The following is a 26,866-nucleotide window of genomic DNA, read 5'->3' on the forward strand; positions in this document are numbered from 1 at the left end:
TTGGCTTATCCCTTTAGGGCACAAACCTGGCGTTTCTCACCTACCCCGCTGTGGGGTTTTGCAGAGCATTGGGGCCACAACCACATTCTCAGCCCTACTGCTTGCGACAGTGGCAGAGGAAGTTGCGGGCAAGAGGATTAGACTGGCACTGAGATCACTCTTGGGATGGGCCTGGTGCCATTGTGCAACAGTGGTGAGGCCAGCTTGGGATCTAGCAGCTCCTCAGGTGGCTGCCCAGCACACCTTGGAACACTCTATTTTCAGGCTTTCCACATGCTCCCAAAAGCAAAGATTTCACCACCAAGCCTCTTGTTGTTGTTGTTTAGTCATGTCTGACTCTTCGTGACCCCATGGACCAGAGCACGCCAGGCACTCCTGTCTTCCACTGCCTCCCGCAGTTTGGCCAAACTCATGCTGGTAGCTTCAAGAACACATTAAACTATGCACTGATATAAGCCACCCCTAAATCTTCAAGGGCTTTGTGGCTGTTGTTTTTTAAGTGTGTCTAATGACTGACAGAGAGGGAGCTTGGTAGAGTGCATGGGAAAGTAAATTCCATAATTGTGGGGCCCCCAATGAAAAGGCCATGTCCCTAGTACCAGTAGCCCTCACCGACAGGGTGAGCAATTCACACTTCTCTGAAGTATGCAATGCAGCCAAGTAATGTGTACAAACATGCATACTAAAGTGTGCATATAAATGTGTACATTAGTGAAAACAACGTATGAAAATGTGCGCTATTGGGGGAAATTGTTTAGTAAAAATGTGCATATTAGGCCTATTCCATACAAATGTGTATGTATAGGTGAACTTTGCAATATCACAAACTGATGTGGAAATGTGGAGAACTGAACTTAATATTTGGAAAATGTGAAACTGATGGAAAGAGAGATTGGCGGATCTGCCCATTCCTTCCTCTGTATTGAAAAAGTGATGAGGACACTGGACCCCATACATGAAGAGACCTGTATCTCCAGGGCCTGGCATTTGACACAATCTGTTAATGCTACCTCCAAACTGCCTTTACCCTTTTCTCCAACAGCAACCCATTAGTCTTCAGACAATCATTACCCAAATACTTTCCCTTAAATACTTCTCAGCAAGACTCCATCTTATCCTGCTATCTTCCACTGGGCATGTTATACGTTTGGCCTTTTACAAATGACATTTATAATTTGTGTTCATTGTATTTTATTGTATTATTTTTGGTCAAAGCTTTCACTGCAGACAGTTGATGTTTCCTCTGCAGAAAAGTTGCAGAGGCAGAGTTTTTAAATAGAAGTGATCATATGTCACCCCCTGAAGCAATTAAAAACATACTTTCCATAGGGCCAGGACTGTCTCACGTAGGGAATCGGCATGGAATCAAATGGTGTCATCATTAGCTGCTATTTCCATACCCTATGACTGACATGAAATCCACAGGAATCCCAGTACCTCTGGCTATTTCATCCATTTCCTCACAGAAGGAAAAGCTATTTACTAATGGAAATATTCCAAGGACTCCCCTTTGGTACCTTCAGGAAGTGCATCATGGCCCTTGCTTGGCTCAACATGGGACTGCAGAAAGTAATTTGCAATAGGCATGCATTTATGTAATACTATACATAGCAAAAGCTTTAGGGAGTGGTAAATTTAAGACAATGTTCTTGCTGCTACAATCCAGAGCAAATGTCATTACCACACTTAATAACCATCTCAATGCATGCTTATGGAATCTGGTAAATGCAGGGAGGATGATGCTATCAGTGGCAGTGATGGCTCTCGTCTTCCTCCACTGTCAGTAGTGATATGCCTCTGGATACCAGTCTCTAGGAATGGCAAGTGCTGAACCCTTTTCAGCCTGGGGGGCCACATTCTTATCTGAGCAACCTTCCAGGGTCCACATGCTGGCCGTAGACACAGCCAGAGACAAAACTGTGCAGAGCAATTAATGTAAATTTTGCATTTGCACAGTAGGCTAGTTTCTACCCTCACTCACGAAGAATAATAATTTGTAAACTGGCATACCTGAACAGACTGCAAACTTTGGTTCATACTATAAGCTTCGTTTATAACGTTAATTAAAACATGACACCAGGAAGAGCAGCAAGCCAGCAGCAAAGGGTAACATTAAACGTCTTACAACGTTATATTTTATAACGTTTAGAAGATCAATGTAGAACCAGCCTATATGCTAAGCAAAATCTTGGCTTAGGTACAATGTCATGTTGTGCTAAAAGGACCAGGAAGGAGTAAAGTTCCTCTCCAGAAGCCAGAACATTTTAGCAGTCTCAGTAAGCCATGATTTGGCTTACTGTGATGTGCAAGCCAGGCCATTGACTCCCTGAACATTAGTGCCTTTGTGTTCCATATAAGCCTTATTTCTTTCCTCCAGGCTACTCCTCTATTAAGGTAAAAATAAATATATGCAGTCCTTTTCCCCCTAGAAAAATAGGTGACAGTACTCACCATGAAGTTGTTACAATAAGTGCCACACTTTTTAATCCCCCAAAAAGAGGTGTTGGTACTGCGTACCCTTAAGTACCCCCTTTTTTAAAAGGACTGAATATATGTACATTCCAGAAACTTGCTTGCACAAATTTTGCCAGCGTGTTTAGTAAGAAGTTAAAGGAGCTGTGATAAATGATCTGATACGAAGTGCATTATTTGGTCTCCCTGCCATTTCATTTCATTCTCTTCGGAGTCCTGCAGCTGGTTATTTAATGCCAGACCACACATATTTTTAGATAATATGTTATTTTAAATGTCTAATCATTATGAATTCACTCACCACTCTTTTCATAAGCAAGGATCATAATGGACTCATCTGTTATTCATGCAAATGTCAAATGGGCTCCCACAGGAATCTATTTTATGCTGTTTCTCCACTAGTTATCAGCAAACTCTAAATCAAATGCCAGCCCTATAACTGTTCATCACAGGGAAGGCTAAATATTTTCCTTAGAAGTTTTTTTTTTTTTTTAATTCTTAGGGGCAGTATATGAGATGGGGAAATCAGATTCCAAATGGGTAGCCTTGCTAGTCTACTTTATGGAATGAATTCCCGTTGCAGTACAGAAGAACCCAAAGTAGTGAATTTTTGTAACTTATTTAAAATGTACCTTTCAGGCCAGGCATTCCCCAACTGTCAATACCAGTTTTTAACTGATGTATGTACTGTGCGGTATTTAGCTTTTATAGCCCACCTTACTCAAGTTGGCATGCATGGTTCTCCCCCTCCTCATTTGATCCCTACAACACATACACACACCCCAAACAAGTGCCCCATCCTAAACAACACAGGACCTGAGTGGTGCACCGATGGGGGTGGGGGGCTGATATCATACAAGATGTCACAAAGTTGCACCTGAGCATCGCACATGACGTCACGACATTGTGTGTGATACCCAAACATTAGCCGCATTCCCAGATGCAACAATGCCACTTCCAGGGCTGGTGGCTCCTCCTCCTGCCACCGCCACAGTCACAGGCTAGGGGCTGCTTCCCCTCCATAGCAGGAGAAGGAGGAAGATCCAATGTCCTTCCAGAAGCACACTTCAGGTCTCACGCCAGTGGCCTGACATGCCTCACATCAACTTTGGGGAGTGGGGGGGGTGGGAGTCAGCCCCATCAAATACATTTGGGGGGGCTGAAGTCACGACAGCCCCTAGGAGTTAGCGCCCCTGACCAAGAGCCACATTTCTTCTTAACCAACCTTTGGGAGGCTGCATGCTATGGTGGGCATGATCACTAAGACAAAAGACAATGCCCACCAAGGCTATGCCAAGTCAAAAGTTGGTATGACACCCAGAAGCCACACACACACACACACACACATACACACACACACACACACACACACACATTTCAGCTTCTATTCAAGCAAAAATTTCTGGAGGGTAGATAATCTTCCTAAGATAATAATAATAATAATAATAATAATAATAATAATAATAATAATTTATTACGGTCGGAGACCAGCTTGTAAAACACAAATGGGACTACCAATCTTCCTAAGTAATCTTCCTGGGTTCACCTTTCCCTCTTCAGCTGCATTCTCCAGGAAGATCACCCTCCACCCTGCATGAAAGAAACCACAGCCTTGTCCCCACAAGTGGAGAAGTTGAACCCCCAAGGTCATGTTGGCCTCAGTTTGGCTACCAGAACTTTTGGGAACACACTTTTAAATGGAAAGTATGCACAGTATTGCCTTCTGTGTCAGCCGGACTAAGAGCAGAATGAGGCAATTGGAGTGTGCGCAGCAACACTCCCCCTTCACCTTCCAGCCTTTGGCTAATTGGGGAGGAAGGGAAATGTCTTCAGACTTGAACTAACATGCACTGTCTAAACAAGACCGCGCTGGTGATAAGATATGAGGGAATGTAGGGAGAGCTCCTTTACATCAATAAACCAGCAAGGGCAGCAGTTAATCAAGTTTCCCAAGCCAGTTAATAAAGTTTCCAAGGAGTGTGGAATAACGAGTAAGGCAGGGAAGATAAAACCAGCTATTAACATCTGTCCCTTGTAACATATTGTATCCCTTCCATGATGTATCGTTCATTAAAATTCCCCCACACTTTGGTCTGTCAAGCAAACAGGAGTTTTAGATAACAAATTAAAAGGTAGTAAGTTTCTAGGTTCCTTTTGATGTAACAGAGCTTAATTAAGGTTTCGGCGGTTTGCTAAGTGCGTAAAGGAGGGGTGGCTTGAATCATCTGAGTGCCTGAGGCAGGAAAAAATGACACAGTCCTCAACACAGTGGGAAATCTGGTCTTTCCGAAAGCTTCTGGGGTAAAAAAATGAAAAATAAAAAAATATAAATCTATTCCAAATGAGAATCACAATGGCCTGCATCCAGTGTTCTCCGTCTGTTGCCACAAGGGCTGTTGCAGAAATAGACAGGTGAAATCCAATGCAACTGTTGCATTTACAGAAACTCCTTGGAAAACCAATTGTGCAATCTGTTGTGCAACAAAGTCACCAGCAACTTGCTTATGTGCCCTTTAGTGCAGCAGCACACGATGTGACTTTGGCTAGAAAAAGGAGGTGCCGGTACTCACAGCAGACACCTCCCTTGTTCTCTTAGAATGCCAATGGCGCCCACCTGAGAGGTGCTTAGAACTGAGTTCCGGCTGGGAAATAAGTCCTGCCTATTATGCGGTTTACATGTTCAGCTGAATATGCTTACAAGCCGGCACATGATCCCTACCGAGGTTCCTGACCGCACAGAAGCTTCAAAGCACATTCAGTCAAATCCATTCAGACTTTTGCATTCAATGCATGAAGGTCTCTGAGAGGAGCTCACACATGTGAGGACATTAGAATCTTAATAATAATTTTAATAATAGGAATCTTAGAATTGGTAGGGACCCAAGGGTCATCTAGTCCAACGCCCTGCAATGCAGGAATCTCAGCTAAAGCATCCATAAGAGGTGAGACTTGTATGTGCACTCCCAGCCCTCTACACTTTTAGCCTTCACATGACTGAAGAGGGCTGAAATATCAGATGAAAGTGATGACAGTGGCATTTGGGTAGGATGATATTAAATTCATGTGCGAATGTTCTGGGGTAAAAATATCTATAGCATGGCCAATGGTGTGTGTGTGTGTGTGTGTGTGATGTTCCATATTAATGGATAAAATATCCATACCATAAAATAATGTCTACTTCACAGGCTGCTTTTTTAAAATATTTTAACATAATGTTTAAAAGCAGCTGTTCTGGTTGAGCTGGGCCTTATAGAACTAGCAGTTGACAGACCGGTTTGGCAGCATTCTGCAGTGGAATTACAGAGGAGTAGGGGTGGGTGGAGGCTGTGTATCTTTTACATGAAAAGCAGGATGCAGTGAAAAGGAAATGACAAAATGCTGAGGGATGTAGATCTGTTTTTTCCCCCATTAGAAAGAAAGAAAGACCAAATGCCTCTCTGCAAATAGAAAACTTTCCAATCAGAATGAAAAGTCCAGCTCTCTGCGTGCTATACTGGTATCGTTCAGATGTGTGGCATATACATCCTGCCACTTGGCACAGTGCAACTGCTGAGGCACATGTTGTATTGTTTAATACAAGCTGTATGACAATCCTGTTTTCGTTTCTATATAGTCTATCGCCCTCATGCTGTTTTAATCTATTGAGAACATGCCATTGCCGAAAGAATTGATTCCATCAGGTAGTGAAAAGCTTTCTGCAATGTGCAATAGTGGATGGGCGTAGTGTACAAAGTGATCTTTATAACGAAAGAAAGGGTGTCAACAGACATGACCTTATTTATCCGCTTCCTTCTGCTGCTTTATCTCAGTGCCCATTGACACAGCCTACTCCTCCGTAACAAAAATGATTCCTCCAGTGAGAGTAGCCACACTATGTTAAGAGGTGTCTACATCAGTGTAGCTTTTTTAAAGTTCTGACTGCCATCTTGATTCCATAAGACATCGAATCAGGGCTTCTTTTTCAGCCAGAACTTACTAGAACTCAAGTCCATCACATCTCAGGTGGGCGCCATTGCCATTATAAGAGGACATTCATGGTGAGTTTTGGCACCTCTTTTTCTATAAAAATAGCACTGCATCCAATTATAGCCAAACACAGGCAAAAGTTTCCTCCTCGAATTCAGCAAACATCATGAATAATTTGATTACTGTCCTGCTTCAGATGAAATATAGTAGCCATAACTCACAGGTGCAATCCAAAAAGCAAGGTCACGGTTTAAAGGAAAAACACAAGGCCAACCTGAAAGACAATGTCCAGAAACAGTTCAGGGTAAAAAACAACAACAGGGAGCTGAAACATAAGCCCACGCCTGCTCCTTGATCTCTGGAACAATTTGGCAATATCTTAAGAGGTGACCAAATCAGTGTACTTTTGACAGGTTTGGTCCACCATCTTGATTCAAAATGGTCTCTAATATCAATCAAACCTAAGCAGAAAAACCTGCCCCTCATTTTCAGGAACCAACCTGCCAAATATGACATAGTTTATTCTGAGGTGTCCAAATGCATAGAGAATGGATCAACTTTCCAGAAAATATAAATAAAAATCATACACAAAAATATATAACCACTGAGTATAAATAATAAATGTTCAGAATAATTATAGCCAAGTTCTTACCACATGAAGCAAACCTGCACAATTACCATCAATTAATTGAATAAAATAAAATAAAGGATGAATGAAGATCCCAGGGCAGTTCACTATATCTGTCTGTCTGTCTGTCTATCTATCTATCTATCTATCTATCTATCTATCTATCATCTATCCAGAGAGATAGAAAGCAATGGGATAAAAGAGAAAAGGGGAGGATAGTTTGCTTACTGATCTCATGCTTGGATGGGCCCTTTGGATGCTTTACTCACCACTTTTCTCTGATTTTAAGGACTGAAGCAATAAGCTGGGAGTGGTGAGTAAAGCTTATTGCTTCAGTCCTTAAAATCAGAGACAAGGATGCATACTGAACCACTGTGCAGACTATTCCATAGGTCCTGTTGGAAATACATGTTGGTTCGTGGAAAAATAGGTATTTTTAGAAAGGAGAATTCTGGATGGCAAGATCCAAGCTTGGGGCAAGTACTCTATGGTGAGAGAACCCCAGCAGAGATTTTAAAACACAGAATATGCAGCAAAGTAAAGCATGAAAATATAGGTTTAAAATATGTCTTTGTGAATTCCAAAACTTCCCTCTTCCCCCAGCATAAGAAAAGACCACATGTTTGGTAAGTTAAAAATTGGTTTACATACAAATTCTTCAAAGGTCAGGCATATGTGCTTTCCCAATCATCAGTCAGAAAAGTTGAACAGACAGTAAAACTTGGCTTAGTTTCAAAGTGGTGAAAGTCTAGGATATGAAGAGAGGCTTGTGAGAGCCATGCAGCTGAGCTGGAGCAATCAATTCAGACATGCTGAGTTTTTGCGGTAGACTGTGGGGAAGTGGGGAGAGACTTGCTTACCTAGTCCCACCCAAGGTGAGCTAAGCCTGGCATGACAGCTTACTCTATGGTCTTAACCCCTTCATGCATTAGTTAGACTTAAGCATGTTGGTTATATGACGATGGTTATCCCACAAAATACGTGTGTGCTGTGCAGGAAGTGATTATGGGGAAACAATACAGAATACTGTACACCCAGAAATGTAATTTAAGAGTTCTCTCTGCCCTTCATAAAAGTTGGTGTGTGTCCGTTTCCTTTCAATCTTGGCACTAAATAGGTCTCTCTCTTTTTAACGAAAATGTCACTTGGATGTAGCCTTTGAATTGTATTGAATGCAATACAGTTCTCTATGTGAAGTCTCATTTTCCCCCAGAATTACAGCTTTAACAAGACTTTGCCTCTTTACTTCAGAGACATCTATTTCCAATCCTTAGGCAATTTCCCCTTTTTATTTCATTTTTTTATATAGCCAAGTGTCAGTTCCAGACACCTTGTTATTTTGCAGTACAAAATGGGTCTTGGGGTGAACCTAAGGTGATCTGTGGAGCTGCTAACCTGCAGTGCAGCAAGATAAACTGCTGCATTTGCCACTTGTGACTGGACAAATTGGGTATAAATTAAGTTCGTTTATCCCCCGTGCAGAGCTGGCCTTTTGTTCATTGCTTTAAAGAGATGTGACTTGATATTCATGCTGACTTCATGCTTTACATACATCTTCTGATGCTCAAGCAAAGTTGCTAGCTAATCAGGAGAGGTGACTGTTTGCGGGGGGGGGGGTGAGGATAGAAAATATGCAAAAACAAGTGGAATAGAAAGACATTATATGAATGGAGAAACCAAAGGAGTCATCATGAGATCATAAAATAAGAAATATCCAGGCAACAAAACAGTTAACAGTATATCCTAATAATTTACCTGAAGCTAGAGACTCATAAAAGTGTGGCAGGTTTTCAGAGTGGATAGATTTCAGAGGACAAAAAGCAGAGTCTTTTTTCAGTAGACAATCTCTTCTGAATTAGGTAGATGTGGTTGTATATATAGCCAATCTTGATTACAGTGGTACCTCGGGTTAAGAACTTAATTCATTCTGGAGGTCCATTCATAACCTGAAACTGTTCTTAACCTGACGTACCACTTTAGCTAATGGGGCCTCCCGCTGCTGCCATGCGATTTCTGTTCTCATCCTGAAGCAAAGTTCTTAACCCGAGGTACTATTTCTGGGTTAGCAGAGTCTATAACCTGAAGCATCTGTAACCCAAGATACCACTGTAGATTGTTTCCTTTCAAAATGGATGCCCTACTGCAGGGATGGTGAAACAGTGGCTCTCCAGTTGTTGTTGGGCTCCAGCTCCCTGAGCCAACATGATCAATGGTCATGAGTGATGGGAGTTGTAGTCCAGCAACATCTGGAGAGCTACAGGTTCCCCACCCCTGCTGTGGTCTAAAGCATAGATGGAACAACCAGTGAGCTCAGGTTCTCTCACTCATTGTCAGGTCTGGTCCTACCATTAGATAACCATCCCTGATCATTTAACCATACTCACTGGTGCTGAAGGGCGCTGCAGCTCAATAACACCTGAGAGACAAAACAGATTTCCCATCTCAGTACTAAAATATTTTGCAGTGGTGCTAGCAATGGTAAAAGTAAAGACATAAGAACATAAAATGAGCCTGCTGGATCAGGCCCGTGGTCCATCTAGCCCTGTATCCTGTTCTTACAGTGTCCAACCAGATAGTCTATTAGACGCTCACAAGCAGGATGTAAGTGCACCAGCACTTCCAGTTTTGAACAACTAGTACAGTGGATGCTCAGCTTGCGAACATGATCCATGTGGGATGAATGTCCGCAACCCGCAGCGGCACGTCTGCGCACGTGCGGGTTGCAATTTGGCTCTTCTGTGCATGCTCAAAGCACGATTTAGTGCTTCTGCGCATGCGCGGCCACCAAAACCCGGAAGTAACCCATTCCAGTACTTCTGGGTTTCGGCGGTCCGCAACCCAAAAAACACCCAGGCACCGGCAACCCACCCTATGCCACTCCTCTGACCCCTTTCTCCTGTCAGCTTGCACCACACTGTTCCTCCCAGGTTTTTACCGTCTCTGCCTTTTCTAACATCAGCCAAGACCTCACTCTTTTGATGTGCTAATGACTCATTATCCCAGGGCCACCAGGATTAGGGATGTCTGCCGCACAACACACATCATAAGACAAACAAGTCTGACATCCTGTTTTAAATCCCAACATTTACTAAATGCAGACATTTAGCACCCTCAAACTTTTAACAATATTCTTTTATGTGTTTTATGTGTTTGCCTTTCCAACCTTATGGCATTCAAGTCATGTTCAGATTTAGGGATCTGTGTTCGAGACCCACTTTGGGCAAAAGATTCCTGCATTGCAGGAGGTTGGACCAGATGAACCTTGTGGTCCCTTTCAGCTTTAAAATTCTGTGATTCTAAGTGTGTAGCACAGGGCTAGAAATTGAAGAGGCTTGAAAAATGTAGTTGGGGCACTGAGGTGGTTCAAAGCTTTTTTGCCTCCAGGCTCCAGAGGCAGCTTAGATGCTCTCAGTGTTTAAACGGCTTTCCTACAGTCTCCTTGCACACTCACAATTCAGATTTCCCCAGGTAACATATGCCTCCAGTGTTTTCCAGAAACCAGATAGACAAGATGGGGAAAACAATATTTTGTATCTAAGAAGGAATAGGAAAAGAAACCCCACCTTGAGACGCTAAGGCATAAAATTGTTTCCTCAAAAGCAACAGGTGTCACTGCTAGTTGAAGCTAATCATATGAATTTTGAGCATAAGGCCACACTTTTGATGGCAACTTTAAAAAGGTATTGAGGCAGCAGGTTTAATTTCCCTTTTACTATTTTTTCACTTAGTCACTACAGATTGCAGTACACATTTTGAGCTTGCCTGTATTGTACCAGCCTTACAAGTAATGATCTAGTCATTGCTGCTATGAGAATGACACCTTCACTTTTTGATGACACAGATATATGCCTTCCTGTGCTTCCATCATGAGTATTGGCCAACTGAGGTTTTAAGCCACTAGACACTTAACAGAAAACTCTCCAAGAAAAATTTCCCACTGTCTGTGAAACTACTCTGCCAATTTGCCTTCTCAGTTTGGGAATACAGTACAGTGGTACTTCAGTTTACGAACTTAATCCATTCCGTAAGTCCGTTCCACTGTCCACTGTCCATTCCACTGTCAAATAGCTCTTACCATCAGAACCTCTTGTAACTTGAACCCATTGGTTTGGGGACAGGAGAAAACAAGCTTGCTCCATCTTCCATGGGATAGCCCATTTTGACATTTAATGAACAATGCAAAGAGTTGAAATAGCAATGACATTTTTTTAAAAACACACTGGTAATACTCAGCTGAAGTTTTGCTGAGAGAGGACCTGTTGAAATTAAAAGTTCTTGTTCATTAGTTTTAATGGATCTCCCCTGCATAAAGCCAAGTTGTATATTGTTTTTGTAAACTGCTCTGTAAACTCTGCGGAAGGCCAATGTAGAAATCTTTAAGAAAAACAAATACTCAACAAAACATTTTTAACAGCTGGGATTAAGCCAAGGTGAAATAACTTGAATCTTTTTTTATATGTGCCTTTAGGCTGTGATCCCATAAACACTTATCTGGAAATTAGTCCCATCGGGGCTTATCTTTGGGTAGACACAGATAATATTGCAGTGTTACATAAAATGCTTTTTTATATATTTATTTTTTCCTCGGACTTATTAGGCATGTGGAGAAGGATAGAAACTGATAGAAATAATCACTGTTAAATATTTAGAGAGATTGTTTATATCAGTTTATATCCAATTCCCACCCAGTTTGGCAGCTATGTCATTTCCCCCAAATGGCGCCCACCTGTCCATCAGTTGATGCCACTGGGTGACAGGATGGGTGAGGGTCCATCTTGCTGAGGGATAATGTTGGTGAAGCAGACTCCATCACAGAGCAGGGCTGAACCCTCTACCCATCAGCTGATGCGCAGAGAATTCTATCCTGCTAGGTGCTGATTCACCAGCATGTTTCCTTTGAGGAACATGCCTCCCCACCACCTGCCAAAGTTGGCATGCAGAGCAAGGGGAGACGAAGATCTGGCCTGCTGGTCCCTACCTCTGATTTAACAGTTAACAGAAACGATCTAGACAACCTTAAGCTCTTTGAGGTTGCCAATGATATCAATGGGAAAGTTACCCATGGCCCACTGAAATCAATAGGATTTTAAAGTGCTGAGCATTGTGTAGACCAGGGGTTGTCAACCTGGTTCCTACCTCCCACTAGTGGGCATTTCAGGATTCTAGGTGGGCGGTAGAGGGTTCTACGGCACAAGCTGAATCCTCCTTCCATCGAGCACTGGTGGGCAGTAAGGAAATTTTACCATCAAGAAAGACGCATTAGTGGGCAGTAGGTATAAAAAGGTTGACTACCCCTGGTGTAGACCATGTTCTTTATATTTAATGTGATCAATATGTAGGGTTGTTTGCTACTGTTCTTACACTCACAACCTCAATTTCATAATTTCAAAGAAAAAGAGGCCATATTTGGTCTCTAAGAATTCCTGAACAGAGGCGCTGTCTTGCACCCAAGATTGGGGAGCGGGGCGGTGCTCAACGCTGCATCATTGGGGGAAGGTCAAGTGCAGAGCCCAGCGCAGTGTGGCTTCCTCTCTCATGCTCAGGAGCTAGCCACAGAAACATGCCGTGTTTGACTCCGTGCTTGGGTTCCTCCGCCCCCTCAAAATTGAGGGGGCCTAGCCCCCTGCCAGCAGATTTTGAGGGGGGTGAAGACACCTCTGGCCCTAGGAGTTGGTGTGCCTGTAACTGAGCTATGTTAGCTCAGCACATGAGTGGGAGGAAATCCCATCCAGAAGTTAGGTTCAAATTTAGTGGGTGGAATGTTCCTTCTGTGCTCAGTCTCATGGTAGTGGTGGGGTGCACTTAGGCAATTTTTATCTCTGGATTTAATGGTCCTATTGCAGGGGTTGCTTTACAGAGGGCCAGTGCTTTCATTAGGCCAACTAGGCAGCCGCCCAGAGCACAGACCTCACAGGGGCACAGTACTGACCTTTGAGGGGCATAGTTTTGGATAGATTAGTTTTTGTTTTATAAATTTCTGAGAACATTTTACTTATATTTTTGAAGGATTTTATCATTTTTGAAGTCACTCATTCATTAGAATTGCTTTTTATTTTTTTCTACAAGACATTGGTTTTTTGAAAACTGAAGTTAGCAATTTGTTTCGGGGGGGGGGCAAGTAGTTACCCTTGCCCAGGGCCCAAAATAGCCTGGTACTAGCACTGTTTAGAGGTCAGTGTGTTCTAATCCTAAATGTAGTAAGCCAGATAGCTATGCTGAGAGAACCCTTGGATTTCTGCCCCAGCATCCTCCTCTGATGACATAGGTGCTCAGGCTCCTATTAGAGCGCTGTCATGCCAAAGTTGTATCTTGACAAACACTCTGCAGCTTAGGCTCACTGTGACTGTCACAGTTCCTTTGAGATACTTTTGGGGCAATATTCCAGTTTGGATAATTACATTTTGTCTCCCCACCCCCTGTTGCTCTTACATGATGCATCTCCTTGTTCTCTTCAATCATTATGTAGCACTTGTGTGCTCTGTTGAAACAGCTGCCCAGATTTGCTCCCCCAAGGCAGTTTCAGCTAGGAATGATTCACAATTTGTTGAACTGATAGATATTAACACTTTTGAGTTCCTTAGGATGGAAGTGAGCCAGTCAAGTACAATTCACCTCAGGTGGGGGGATGGTGCCACTACTGCGTATCGTTGCGTACCACCAGAAAAAAGCACTGGTTTTACTACTTTGCTGTTTGCTACCTTTGCAGGAGAATGGTAGAGCTTCATTTCATTTACAAATTATCCAGAAAACCAAATACTTTATACTATCTTCTGGATCACTTAATAAGTACATGTATTATAGACATATAAGTTGTGGTGTATGTACAGGAATACAGGCTTTCAGAATGTATTTTGGAGGGTCTCCGGGTAAATTAAAAAGAAAGAAAAATAAAAGTTGTTATTGCAAAAAAGAAAAACAATCTTTCCAACTCCACTGCATTATTACAGCGGCTGAGGTCCTACCTGCCTGCACACTGTCTCGCCAGAGTGGTACATGCACTGGTTAACTCTTGCTTGGAGTACTGCACTACGCTTTATGGGGGGCAGCCTTTGAAAGTGACTCGGAAACTACAAATAATCCATTATGCAGCAGCTAGACTAGTGACTGGGAGTGGATGTGGGGACCATATAACACTGGTTCTAAAGGAGCTACACCAGCTTCCAGTAGGTTTCTGAGCACAATTCAAAGTGTTGGTGTTGACCTTTAAAGCCCTAAATGGCCTTGGCCCAGTATACCTGAAGGAGCATCTCCACCCCCATCGTTCAGCCTGGACACTGAGGTCCAGCTATGAGGGCCATCTGGCAGTTCTGGTGAAAAGTTACAGGGAACCAGGTAGAGGGCCTTCTCAGGAGTGGCACCTACCCTGTGCAACGCCTTTCCACCAATTGTCAATGAGATAAATAACTACACAGCTTTTAGAAGACAACTGAAGGCAGCCCTGTATAGGGAAGGTTTTAATGTTTGATGTTTTATTATGTTTTATATTTGTTGGAAGCTGCGCAGAGTAGCTGGGCCAACCCAGTCAGATGGGTGGGGTACAAATAATAAAATTACTACTATTACTACAACTACTAATACGACACAATCCTAGGCATCCCTATGCAGAAATAAGTCCTACTGAGTTCAGTGTGGCTGACTTCCAGGCACACTGGTTATATCATCAAAGCCTTAGTTTTTCAAATTCTGAGAGGTCTCTTAGGAACAAACTAGATTTTACGGCAGCAGATCTGGATGTTTACACATTGACCTTCCTCAATCATATAACAAGAGGAGTGAGTGGGTGGTGTGTGTTTTTTTTAAAAAAGCATAAGCATAAGCTTGTGGGCAAGGACTACAGAACCTTTCCGTATCTGTTGTTTGTTCCCCTTGGTGCTTTTATCCTCCTCTGAGAGAAAAGAACCTCAGGAGAACGTGTTTTTTTAAAATACCAAGGTGAGAAGCCATCAATAAACAAGAGATGTACTATTTTCTTACTGCACGAATCACTATTCTATTTTTGTCATTATGCATCCTAAAAATAAAAAATAAAAATTGCCTTCTATATACAGAAGAGTTGTTAAGGACCCTAAAATGATTAACCATGTTCAGTTGGAGTGTACCATTCACAATTGTTTAAAGTATTCTAAGATCACAGTCACTGTTTCTGTAAGGTCACCACATATCTATCTTGACGCTTAATGAGTTCTACGCCTCTGCTCCCTTTTACAGCTAGTGCCCTAACAATGTTGATCTCAGGAAGCAGTACACCCAATTTAGTGCGGCCAGAATGTTGAATGCTATGTAGAGCAGTTGGGAGTTATCATTTAACCCCCCTGAATTCTGTGGGATAGTAAAAGCAAGCTGCAAACTGGGACACAGGTGAATGGAGACAAAAAAAGAGACTGACATCACCAAGGACAGGACAAGGAGAGAACCCCCAAGGTTCACATCACAAGAGCCCAACTGGATGAGGCCAATAACTCTAATCTTGACTTTGGCTCTCACAGTGGCCAATCAGATGCTTATGGGAAGCCCACAAGCAGAACCTTGAGCACAAGAGTACTTTCCCCACTTGCATTCTCAGTGGCAGTGCTTCAGAGGCATACTGAGGTGAAGCTAGTACTGCCCCACCCCAGCTACAGGTAGAGGAGCAGAACGGCAGGTGGACAAAAAAAGCAAAGAGAGCTGCTGCCTTAAATACTCTGCTCGAGAGCTTCCTGGAGGGCTAGCCTTGCATCACATCAACACCATACATTTAAAGCACTGTTAAACAACTTTAACCATCAAGTCTTTGCACAAAGAATCCTGGGAACTGTAGTATGTTCAGCATGCTCACATCACAGACCTACAGTTCCCAGCACCCTTAACAAACTGCAACCCCCAGGATTCTCCATGACCGGTAAAGCAATATATAAGTGTATAGTGTATAGCTTTAAGTGTATAGTGTGGATGTAGATCAGCCTGCCATAACGAAAACAGCGTTCTGGATTTGAACTGAGCCTGATCACTGTGCGCTGAAGTATTGTAATATGTCAATTAATCAAAAGGGGTTGTGAGTGGCTTTAAAATAAGTTGCTCTAGCAATGCAAGATGAAGCTGCAGAGGTGTATGATCTGCCTTAAAGGCCATTCCCTGAACATAATGACATCTTGCCACACTAGATTAACCCCCCTGCTTCAAGGCTCAGATATATAAAAATACACCCTATATCTCACACTCATGTCGCTGCCCTGGTTTTAAAATAGTCGAGCTTCCTATGGCTCTTGTGGGAAACTACAGGATTTCAACATGGAGGATGTTGTTCACTGTCCATTTGCCCTTTGGAAGAAGCCTCAAAGGCAGCTATTACTGTCCCCCACTAAGTATACATAGGATTGTCTATTTACTTAACTGTTAAGTGTCAATGGGCAATATTAAAAGCTGGGGTGGGGTGGGGAGAGAGGAAGGAAGAACAGTTCCAAATAATTGTTTTATTTTGCTTGTCTATATGTATCATTCTAAAACCAATGAAAAAAATGTAGGCACTTCTTGGGCTGCCTCATTCACCTTGCTTATACAGGATGTCCTTCTCTCTGGTGGTGTTTTTGGGAGCCATGGGCGAACCTTTCCCACCAAATAGATCACAGTCATAAGGTAGCCAACGGCAGGTAGCAGCTTGCACGTTGCTGTTTTTTTTGGGGGGGGGGGTTGGTGGTGTTTAAAAAAACAGGATCCTCCCAGGCTCTGGCTTGCTGACTCAGACTTATATATTTCGCCTTCCTTCTCCATGCCAACTCAGGTCATGTGAATTATTTAGTAGGGCATTTTTCAGTTCTCTCCGAAGGGAGGGGTGGTTGGGAGGCAGGCTGAACTTCAACCTTACAGACAGTATACCTGGTTTTTGTGTGTTTTTAATAATGCGATTAAAACGAAAAGGAAAAAAAAGCCCAAACCAAACACCGTCGTAAGCTGAGGCTATAAAGACTTTGCTGACACTGGGAAACGAACGTGGAGTGCGGGAGGGGGAAATATGGGATATGGAGGGGATTGTCAAAATGGGACAAGCGGGAGGCTACTAATGTTGCTCTTTCTTTTTTCTCTCGTTATACCCCTTCTTTTCCCCACTGTGTACATCAACGCCCCCCCCCCTTCCCACGTTATCGTTGTTTTAAATTTCCCAACACATCTCCTCCCTCCGTTCTCCTCCACATCCCTTTCCTTTCATCCTTGTTGCTCGGCCATTATTCCCTGGGTCCTTCTTCTCTCCCTCCCTCCTTCCATTCAATCGTCCCTCGCTCCTTCTTCTGCCGCGTCTTCCCCGCACACCGCTCCTTCATCTTTACCTTTCCATTTCCCATCTTCCGCTTCTCCTCACATTCCCCCCATCCATCTCTTTCATTCCTCCTTCCCCACATTTCTTTCTTCGTCTGCTGCCCCCACATCCCCCTTCCTCCTCCCTTCGGTCCCCTCCTTTCCCACATCCTCGCTCCTCTTTCTCGCTCACGTCCTTCGCCCTTCCTTTCCCGCGTCCCCTCTACTCTTTCCCGCACATCCCTCTCTTTCTCTCTCTCCCTTTCCTTCCTTCTCACATTCTCCCATTCCTCCCCGCTTTCTTCCTTCCCTTCTCACATCCCCACTTTCCCGCATCTCCCCCTCTTCTCTTTCTTCTCCTCATCCTCTCCCCCCCCCCTCCATCTCTTCCCCTCATCCCTCTCCTGCCTCCTCGCATTCCCTTCTTCTCTCTCCCCCTCCGCTCGCCCCTTCCTCTCCCTCCTGCCCGCCTCCCCTCCTCCCCGGCTGCAGGCGGAGCGGGCCCGGCAGGAGGCGGAGGCGGAGGCGGGGCGGGCGGGCGCACGTCCCCCGGCCGGCGGAGCGGCCCCCCCGCCATGGGTCGGAAGCGCTGCGTGGGGGGAGACGGCTCCAAGATGGCGGCGGGTTGCTGCGGGGTGAAGAAGCAGAAGCTCTCCAGCTCCCCTCCGTCGGGCTCGGCCGGCCCGGGCAGCGGCGGCGGCGGCGGCGGCAGCTCGCACTGCGGTGGGGCGGCGGCGGCGGCGGGGTCCGGGGGAGGCTGCGGCGAGCCGGGGTCCCTTCCTGCGCTGCCGGGGGGCGCCCCCCGCCTCAACGGCCTCGGGGGGCTGGCGGGGGGCTCCCCCGGCTGCGCCCTCTCCCCGCCGCTGCCGCCCAGCTGCGGCGCGGGACCAGGAGGCCTCTCCGCGCCGACCGCCGCCTCGCTCCTCTCCTCGCCCGGGGTCGGGCCCGGCGGCTGCAGGAAGATGGTGGTGTCGGCCGAGATGTGCTGCTTCTGCTTCGACGTGCTCTACTGTCACCTGTACGGCTACCAGCCCCCGCGGAGCCCCCGCTTCACCAACGACCCTTAGTAAGTGAAGAAGGTGCCCCCCCTCTCCTGTCCGCGGAAAGAAAAGGGTGCTTGCATTTGTGGGTGGGAAGCCTCCCCTTGGAAAGACCCCTCCCTAAGTTCAGTATGTGTGTGTATGTGTGCATGGGGTGGGGAAGGCGGTGGGGGGGGGTTTACTTCTTTAATGACCTTTAGCCCATAGTTTTATTTATTCCCCCCTCTTTGAAAAGCCAGAAGTCTGCAGGACACCCCCCATGTCATTTGCCTGTCGTGTACTCTTCCCCCCACCCGCTTTCCCATCTAGTTCTAATTCATAATATTTATAATGGCTGCGGTCCCTCTGTGCATTCACTGAACCTTTCAGTAAGCTCCGTTCCACGTAGTGCAGGTTTGGGCTGTAAGGTGGGTGCCTGAAAAGTGTACTAATGTAAGTATGCTTACAGCGATGCAAAGTGGTAGCGTTAGTATGGATATGTGATTGCACGTATATTAATGCAAACAATACTGGAAGCAAGCGTTCCCTCTCTCCGTATATATTTAAAAAGTGTACCAAGAAGTATCCGGCAACCCTCCCCAATGACCCTCCAATACATAATGCTCCTCTTGTTCTAGCACAATGTAACCCCAAACCGATTGCTTTCTGTGTAAGAGCCCCCCCCCCCCCGACTAGCAGGTAGCTCTCCAGTTTGTCTTGTTGCTCCAGTGTGCTGCTCCAACTACTTTTGTTAGAATCCCCCATATTTTTCCTGCTCTAAGAACAACTTCTCTCTCCCTCTCTCTCTATCCCTCACAGCCATTCTCACAATCCCTAAAAGCCTTACTTACTTTATAGAAACACACAACCTTTTATCCCTGATAGCACTCCTTTCCACTGTTACTGTCCTTGTGTGCTCCCCCCCATGTATTTTTCACCCTGCCTGAAACGTCTGACCTAGATCCCAACAGTGCTCCCATCTCGTATGTACCAGGGATCCCCCACCCATTATCCCTAATTACTCTTCTATTGTAAGCAATAGTGAATATTTCAGTGCATCTGAATGAAATTGCTTTCGTCTAGTGGATAGCATCCTTCTCCCTCTAGCTACGCTCTCCTACACCTCTACATGGCTCAACCCAACCCCTTTGTGTACCCCAACAAACACACCTTGTGAGCACCCTTCAGATTTTTCTGCTTTCCCTGTAAAGACTTAACAGATCTCCCAGGATGCTGATTCCTCACCCTGTTTGTCTCCTAACACTCATACTGTACTTGTATGGGAGCTTGGGTGGAGTGCTGGTGGAGGGTGGCATATGCAGGGGAGAACTAGCAGGCAGAAAGAGAATCCTTGACACTTCCATCCACCTGCAAGTTTTTCATCTGAGAATACACCCCCCCTCCTCCCCATTTGAGAACAGAAGTAAACACAGCTAAGGAGGGGGGAATGGACCGAGGTGGCTGCAATGGAGAGTTTCATTGGCATGAGAAAAGTTATTCATCCTTCCTCTCACCTGCCAGTTCTCCCCTTCATTCTGTTACCGTAGCTAAAGGGGGTTTAGTAGTAGAATTTGCTAAGGTAATTCAATAGTTTTGCCTTCAGAGCAACTGCTTCATCAGCAGCAACCTTTAGTGAATAATCCCTTACTTCCTTCCCATATAGCTTTCTCTTAGCTGAAATATAACTCCTTCTTTCTCCAGTGAGCAGTTCTGTAGCTACCTCAGTTGTGTTTCTTGGCTTCTTACACTGGCAGGAGGGGGGGAGAAGGTCCTCAGTTCCAACTTCACTAATGTCCCTTTAGGACTATTCACCCCATAATGCTTCCACCACCCCACAGCAAGCATAAAATTTACAGTGGGTGTCCTCTTTCAAAGTACAGCCCCTCATTTATTAGTTTTAAAACAAAATCATATACCACCATGTTTTCAGGTTGTTTTTCATAAGCAATCACTCAATAACATTTATTATATTTATATAATATGCTAAAGGTGGCATACAAGTTCTTCCCTGTCTCTTTTACTCTTACAGCAGCCCTTTGAGATAGGTCAGGGATAGCCAATGTGCCTTCCAGGTGTTTTTGACCTCTGGCAATTCTGGCTGGGGCTGATGGGAGTTGTAGTCCAAAATATCTAGTAGACACTGTGTTTGGTTACCACTGAGTTACTCCAAGAGATAGTGCCTAAATCAAAGATAGTAGTTAAAAAATAGATTGGCAGTGTAGGCTTCAGGGAAGGGAATTCTACTGACGGTACCAGCACTGAGAAGGCTATCTCTCAGATTACTGCTCAGACTGGGAAGGAACCCAGAAGAGAACTCATTGTAGATAGTCATGCTCTTCTAGGAAACCAATATAAGGTAGAGGTAAAGGGACCCCTGACCATGAGGTCCAGTCGTGGCCGACTCTGGGGTTGCAGTGCTCATCTTGTTTTCTTGGCCGAGGGAGCCAGCGTACCGCTTCCGGGTCATGTGGCCAGCATGACTAAGCCGCTTCTGGCGAACCAGAGCAGTGCACGGAAACACCGTTTACCTTCCCGCCAGAGCAGTACCTATTTATCTACTTGCACTTTGACGTGCTTTCAAACTGCTAGGTTGGCAGGAGCTGGGACCGAGCAATGGGAGCTCACCCCGTTGTGGGGATTCGAACCGCCGACCTTCTGATCGGCAAGTCCTAGGCTCTGTGGCACCACCCACAGCACCACCCGTGTCCCAGGAAGCCAATATACTGAGGCTAAATATGTCCAAGAGATGTTGCAGCTGATAGAATATATTTTATGCCACAGAGGCCACTTGGGCTCCCAGTGGCAGCGGGATCCAGGAACATTCTTAGACTGCAGACTTCTTTCTTATGAGGAGTACAGCCCTGTCCAAAAAAGGTAGAACACCATCTTCCTGAATGGAGGAGCCCAACTACCCAAGCTATGCATCCTCACATAGCAACTAGCATCCCTACAACATGTTTGAACCTGTATTGCAGGTTTTGCTAGTAAGGATCTTCACCACTCTATATTGCAGAAACATTGTTGCATATAGTTAAGGTGGAAAGATCAAATGGCATTCTGCTATTGTAAAGTCCTGCCACTGTAATCCTAATAAAATCAAGACTATTTGTCCAAATTATCTAAAGGTTAACACAGAAAATCTTCATGCTAAGCACACTATAAATTGACCACATTAAAAATAAAAGCTGATAAGAAATTACTGAGATACAGCAGTTGTTTAAAGATTCCCCTAATAAGTGCAAATTTATCCACTTTGTGACAATTATTTGCACATCTAAAATATACCTTCTGTTTTTCCCTTTTGCTGGTTTAGATACACTCAAAAATTCAAGGAAATTGCAGAGGTCTTCTCCTTCCTGGTTTGGTGAAAATCTGTTGTGTATCCATAAAAATGTGAGGTTTTAAAATTTCAATTTCAATCCATCATTTAAGTACGGGCAAGTCACACATTCAACACACATTCAGGGCTAGGTTGTGCCGGGTGAAGCTTCTCAGTTGAATGATCATCTGCTGCCAGACTGACAGCACAATCTTATACAGTACTAGCCTGCTCAGAATTAAGGCTCATCGAGTTCAATGGGACTTACTCTCAGGTGTAGGATTTAAGCCTCAGGAAGCTTGCAAAAGCCAGTAGGTCTGGGAAATGGGGGTGTAGGGGCAAGAGGGAACAACAACCTGTATGTAGTGGTTGGTTGTAGTGCTTTGCATTATGTGTATGTTTGGATTTATTTGTGTGAAGTGGTTGTAAAGGGCTGAGCCTGAAGCAGTGTGTGTGTGTGTGTGTGTGTGTGTGTGGTTTTGCATTTGTGTAAAGGGGATTGTGAGAAGTGCCTGTAAATGGTTAGACCAGGAGTGACCCAGACCACTTCAGGGAGAGCTTGGTGGCTAAGTAAGGAGTTGAATGCAGTGTATATCCATAACCATGTACAGTATATTGATAATTTATTCAAATAAATTTGCTATATAGGAAACCATTGCAATAATAATAAGCACTGTTTGCTGCTTTGCATAGAATCTACTGTGTGCTTCACCAAACTCTTCAACACATATATTGTGAACTTTGTATATTTATCAGAATATTTTTTGATATGGAGATTGATCTTTTTGCCTCTGAAGCCAGAAATCTGCATAGCAAAACACAAAGCTAAACCTAAATATCTCATATCTGTCTCTGTATTCTGTTCAGTGTGGCATTAGACCATTGAATTAATTTTCTCTTTGCTGTATCAGAGTTAAGTTATGAGTTCCCATAACCTCTTAACTTAAAGATGCACATTTGCCATGACATAACCACATTAGTTATCCTTTGTATGACCGTCCTACAAATAGGTACGTAAAAGGATAAGAAAGTATATTTTACTTAGTTTTTCAATGTGCTGTTATGGGTGAACTGGGGATTCTAATCCAGGTTACTGAACAAAAATAAGGAAGCTTGGGAGGTAGCAATTGTTCTTGATTGATTGATTGATTGATTGACATAGCACACAGGATTATGAGCTTTGTGTGGCATAGAAAAATGCTGTACAGCTGTCATACACATTGCCCCTATATACACAACACCCCTCACACAACACTTTCTGTTCAGTCAGGAACCTTATTTTCTTTTCTATGAATTGCTTGCCTCATAGCTAGTTTACCTTATCCCTATGTTACAAAGTACTTCTAAGCCACCTGTGTTAGAATACTCTCTCCAACACCAAACTCAGATGGTGAGTGCGATAACAATGCAGCCCAAACGGAGGAATGAGAGATTTGTGGAATGTTGAGATTTAAAGAAGTACAATTAAAAAACAAACTGAAAACCTAACTAGATTAAAAAGCAGTGCCACTCCCCAACAGATCAGTTTAGACTGAGCATACTTAGTAGCTATGGAATGCTGAATGTTGCTTGGAATAGAAAAATGAAGGGTGGCGGCGGAGCAAGTATCCTGGAGGAGGGCATGGCTGCCTGATTGACAGGAAATCTGAACTTCTTCCAGGAGATGAGGATACACAGCCACATTTTGTTGCAGCTCCCACTTGTCCCACTTACAGAATGCTGTCTTATCTTGCTTTCAGCCTTCACTTCAGGTTGATCCTCCCATTATGCTATGCAGAAATGCCGCTGTATTGTATTCATGTGTTCAGTGAACTGAAAATTCCTTTCCCCTCTTGTCATCATTCAGTTGCTGTACAGTTTCTAGGTCCTATAGATGCATCACTTCACTAGTGGCCACTGGTGAAGTTGTAATCTCTGGTTATCCCTCCTGCAACTGTGGGTTGAAACAGATGGCCAGTTTCCATGTGGTTTCCAATGTACACTGTTCCCCATGGCAGCTTGTAACATGAGAGACAGCTGGTTTACACTCTGGCCAGATGGAAAGCCAAGTGTAACTGTGCCCTCCATTTCTCTGGACATCCGAACAACTGTAGTTGTTGGCTTACCACATGACTGCTGTCTTTCTCAAGCTGTCCGGGCTTCAGTTTCACCAAAATTCTTCCTGTGCATTGAGCCTCCACAGTTACCAGGGCAGTACCTATGCTGCTATTCCATGAGAGTTAAGCGTGATGTGCTGCACATAGAATTCAGCTTCCTGGAATTCTGAATTCTCATGAGAGTTTCTACTCCCTTTTGTCTGCTAAGGTAGGCTTTGAAATATGTGACCAATGCCTGCTAAAATGTCAGAAGCCAAGGACGTTGATGAGTAATATTTTAAGCTGTGGGAGAGGAACAAAGAGAGGGAGAGAGAATATGCATCCCTGCCAAAAATGCTTCCTCTTTCAAAAACATATAAATACAAGAAACAGTTTATGCCTTTTGGTGGTCTTCATGCTTCTTCAGCTTCCTGAATCTCCCATTCCTTTACTCCTCCTCAGCCTCTTCTGGACTAGGAATGGTGAAAATTCCATACCCTGCAAGCTGTATGACAAATTAAAATGCACATACTGCATTTTAGTAGTGACATGCACCCTACTAGGGTTGCTGCTGATGTGTATTGCTGCACTATTGTACTCATTCACTGTCTGCAACAGCGAATACCTTATTATTCAGCAAATACATCTTGGGGAAGACCTGTAGGTCCTTGGCCATGTGAATGCTTGATGTTCAATTCTAGGCATCTCTAAGTAGGGTTGGGAAAGACTCCTGTCTACAGATCTATGGTGAGAGAGCAGTTACCTCACAGCGGCTACAGCTTTGGTTGCTGTAAAGCAGGAAAGGGGCATCCAAAATGGTAAGTGGGCTGGAGTAACTTCCCTATAAGAGTAGTGACTTTTTTGTTTAGAATGAAATAGGGTAATAGGGATCATATATATAAAATATTGTGTTGAAAAAGTTGGCAGAATTTTTTCTCTCCCTCTCATACTACAAAAACCCAGGGTCATCTAATGAAGCTATAAGGGTGACAGATTCAAGATATAGAAAACAAAAGTGTTTTATATTGCAAACCTCCCTGAGATTTGTGGATGAAGGGTGGTATACAAATTTAAGGGTGGTATACAAATTTAATAAATAAAATCTTTATTTCCTGATGAATATCCTTTGGACTATAATGTAACTTAAATAGAAAACTATCTTTAGAAAGATTTTTCCTCCAAAGCATTTTATTTTAAAAATCCAATTTAAATTAAAAAATGCAATTCAAATAAAAAAAAATCTGATTTAAATTTTTAAAAATCTGATTTTTAAAAAAATAATCATTGATTTTTATCCACCATGTCCAGGACCCACTTTTAATCCACACATGCATTGGGGGACCCATTTCTTAATATTTTTGCATGCTAGTAGTGCTCCTGTTGTGACCCGTCTTGGATCAGGTTGCAACCCACCACTGAACAGCAGTGGTGTAGGTAATACGCAGCTAAAGGGATCAGTGCTGTGGCTTGGCATAAGGCAGCTTACTGTGCTGCATCATGCCCAGCCTCCTTATTCCATGTGCTGACTTGTTGGCTGGCCAGTAAGTCTCTTATCTAAGCCTTCTAGCTTCCTCCAGTGATTTCTGCATCCCTAACTCTTCAGTGATTCCTAAACAAAACATATGCTCCTCTTCTGAATGTAATCTGAGCTACTCGTGATTGATTGTGGATCATTAAAGCCCACCATTATGTCATTCTTGCTAAGAATTACTTTATTTCTTAGATCCGTTGCATAGGCAGGCTTGTGCAGTGGTTAGTGCCAGACAGTGTTCAAAACTTCTATTGTTCTAGGCCCATTTTGCGATAGGGAATTCATTATTGCAAGCAGTTTCTGAGCTTGGCGCAGTACTGCTCCTAAGATTTCAGATTAAAACTACTGTAGAGTGGAAGGAAAGGAGGACCTTTTTCTGCCTCCCCACTTCCAGCTACTCTCTGAAGACTGGAGAAGAGACCCTCTTAAGAATATTAGGGGGGAGGGCAGGGGAAGGACCAGACCATGTGAAAAATGAAAGATATTTTAGCTGCAGTTCATTCATTTTCAGCTTTGTATTCTTGTTATAAAAGAGCGTGCCTAGGCATTCCGTTGTTGCTTCCATAACCTAGGTTTATCTCAGTTTGTAACATTGGTGTCAGACTAGACTGAGGAAGCCCAGATTCAAATCCTCACTCAGCCATGAAACTCACTAGGTGATTTTGGTTCTCCCTCCCTCCCTTCTCCCCTCTCACGTGTGTGTGTGTGTGCAGGGTCGATAAAAAACAATGATTTTTTTAAAAGGATTTTTTTAAAAATTTAAATTGGATTTTTAAAATAAAATGCTTTTGGAGGAAAAAATCTTTGTAAAGATAGTTTTCTGTTTAAGTTACATTATATTCCAAAGGCCACCAGGAAATAAGGATTTGTTTTAGGTGTTTCATGTATGCTCAAAAAAATGTTTAACCACGTCAGTTAACAAACATGGAGACATATGCTATAATGTTATTGTTTTAGTTAAATAAATTGTTTAAATTGTTATTAAGGAAATGATTGTTTTTCTGCTTCCAATAAAGTACAGGAGAAAAGTTGTCCAAATATAAACAGTTAACTTATTAAACCTCACAATAATTTCATAATTATCTGTCTTATGTATTTCTAATAGTATAACCAAATCATTACTTTTTGATATAACTGTAAAAACTCCTCTGAAAATTTCATCTGGTTGTACAGTGGTGCCTCGCAAGACAAAATTAATTCGTTCCGCGAGTTTTTTCGTTGTGTGAGTTTTTTCATCTTGCAAAACACCACTGCATTTAAACACTAACAACGGCGGGGAGGGGCGGGGAGAAGCAGGACAGCTGCCGCAGCCGGTACCTCAGACTCACCCGCGCGTTGTGGCCACCGTGCGACGCGGCTGCTGGAGGGCGGCGGGGCTCAGGAGCGCGACTCCAGGGAGAGAGAGGCGCTGGCGGCAACGGCTCTCTGAGGGGAGCGCACGAGGGGGGTGGGCAGCGGCGTGAGGCACTAACCGTCAGCTGGAAGGTGGGAGGGAGCCGGAGGAGCCGTCAGCAGGAAGGTGGGAGGGAGCCGGAGGAGCGGGGAAGTGAGCGTGCGTGCGTGCAGTGACCGTCGCCATGACACGAG

At 43.9% G+C, this 26,866-nt stretch overlaps 1 protein-coding gene across 1 annotated transcript in view; it reads left to right on the forward strand.

Moving 5' to 3' along the window:
• AMMECR1 (AMMECR nuclear protein 1) overlaps positions 1-26,866 on the forward strand; it is a 123,293-nt gene that overhangs the window by 12,048 nt on the left and 84,379 nt on the right. The window contains exon 2 of the mRNA XM_083423867.1: positions 17,828-18,401. Coding sequence (XP_083279993.1) covers positions 17,828-18,401 — 574 coding nt within the window. The remainder of the gene's footprint in view (positions 1-17,827; positions 18,402-26,866) is intronic.

The sequence above is a fragment of the Podarcis tiliguerta genome (genome assembly GCF_965153285.1).
Source record: "Podarcis tiliguerta genome assembly, chromosome: Z".
Classification (NCBI taxonomy): Eukaryota; Metazoa; Chordata; class Lepidosauria; order Squamata; family Lacertidae; genus Podarcis; species Podarcis tiliguerta.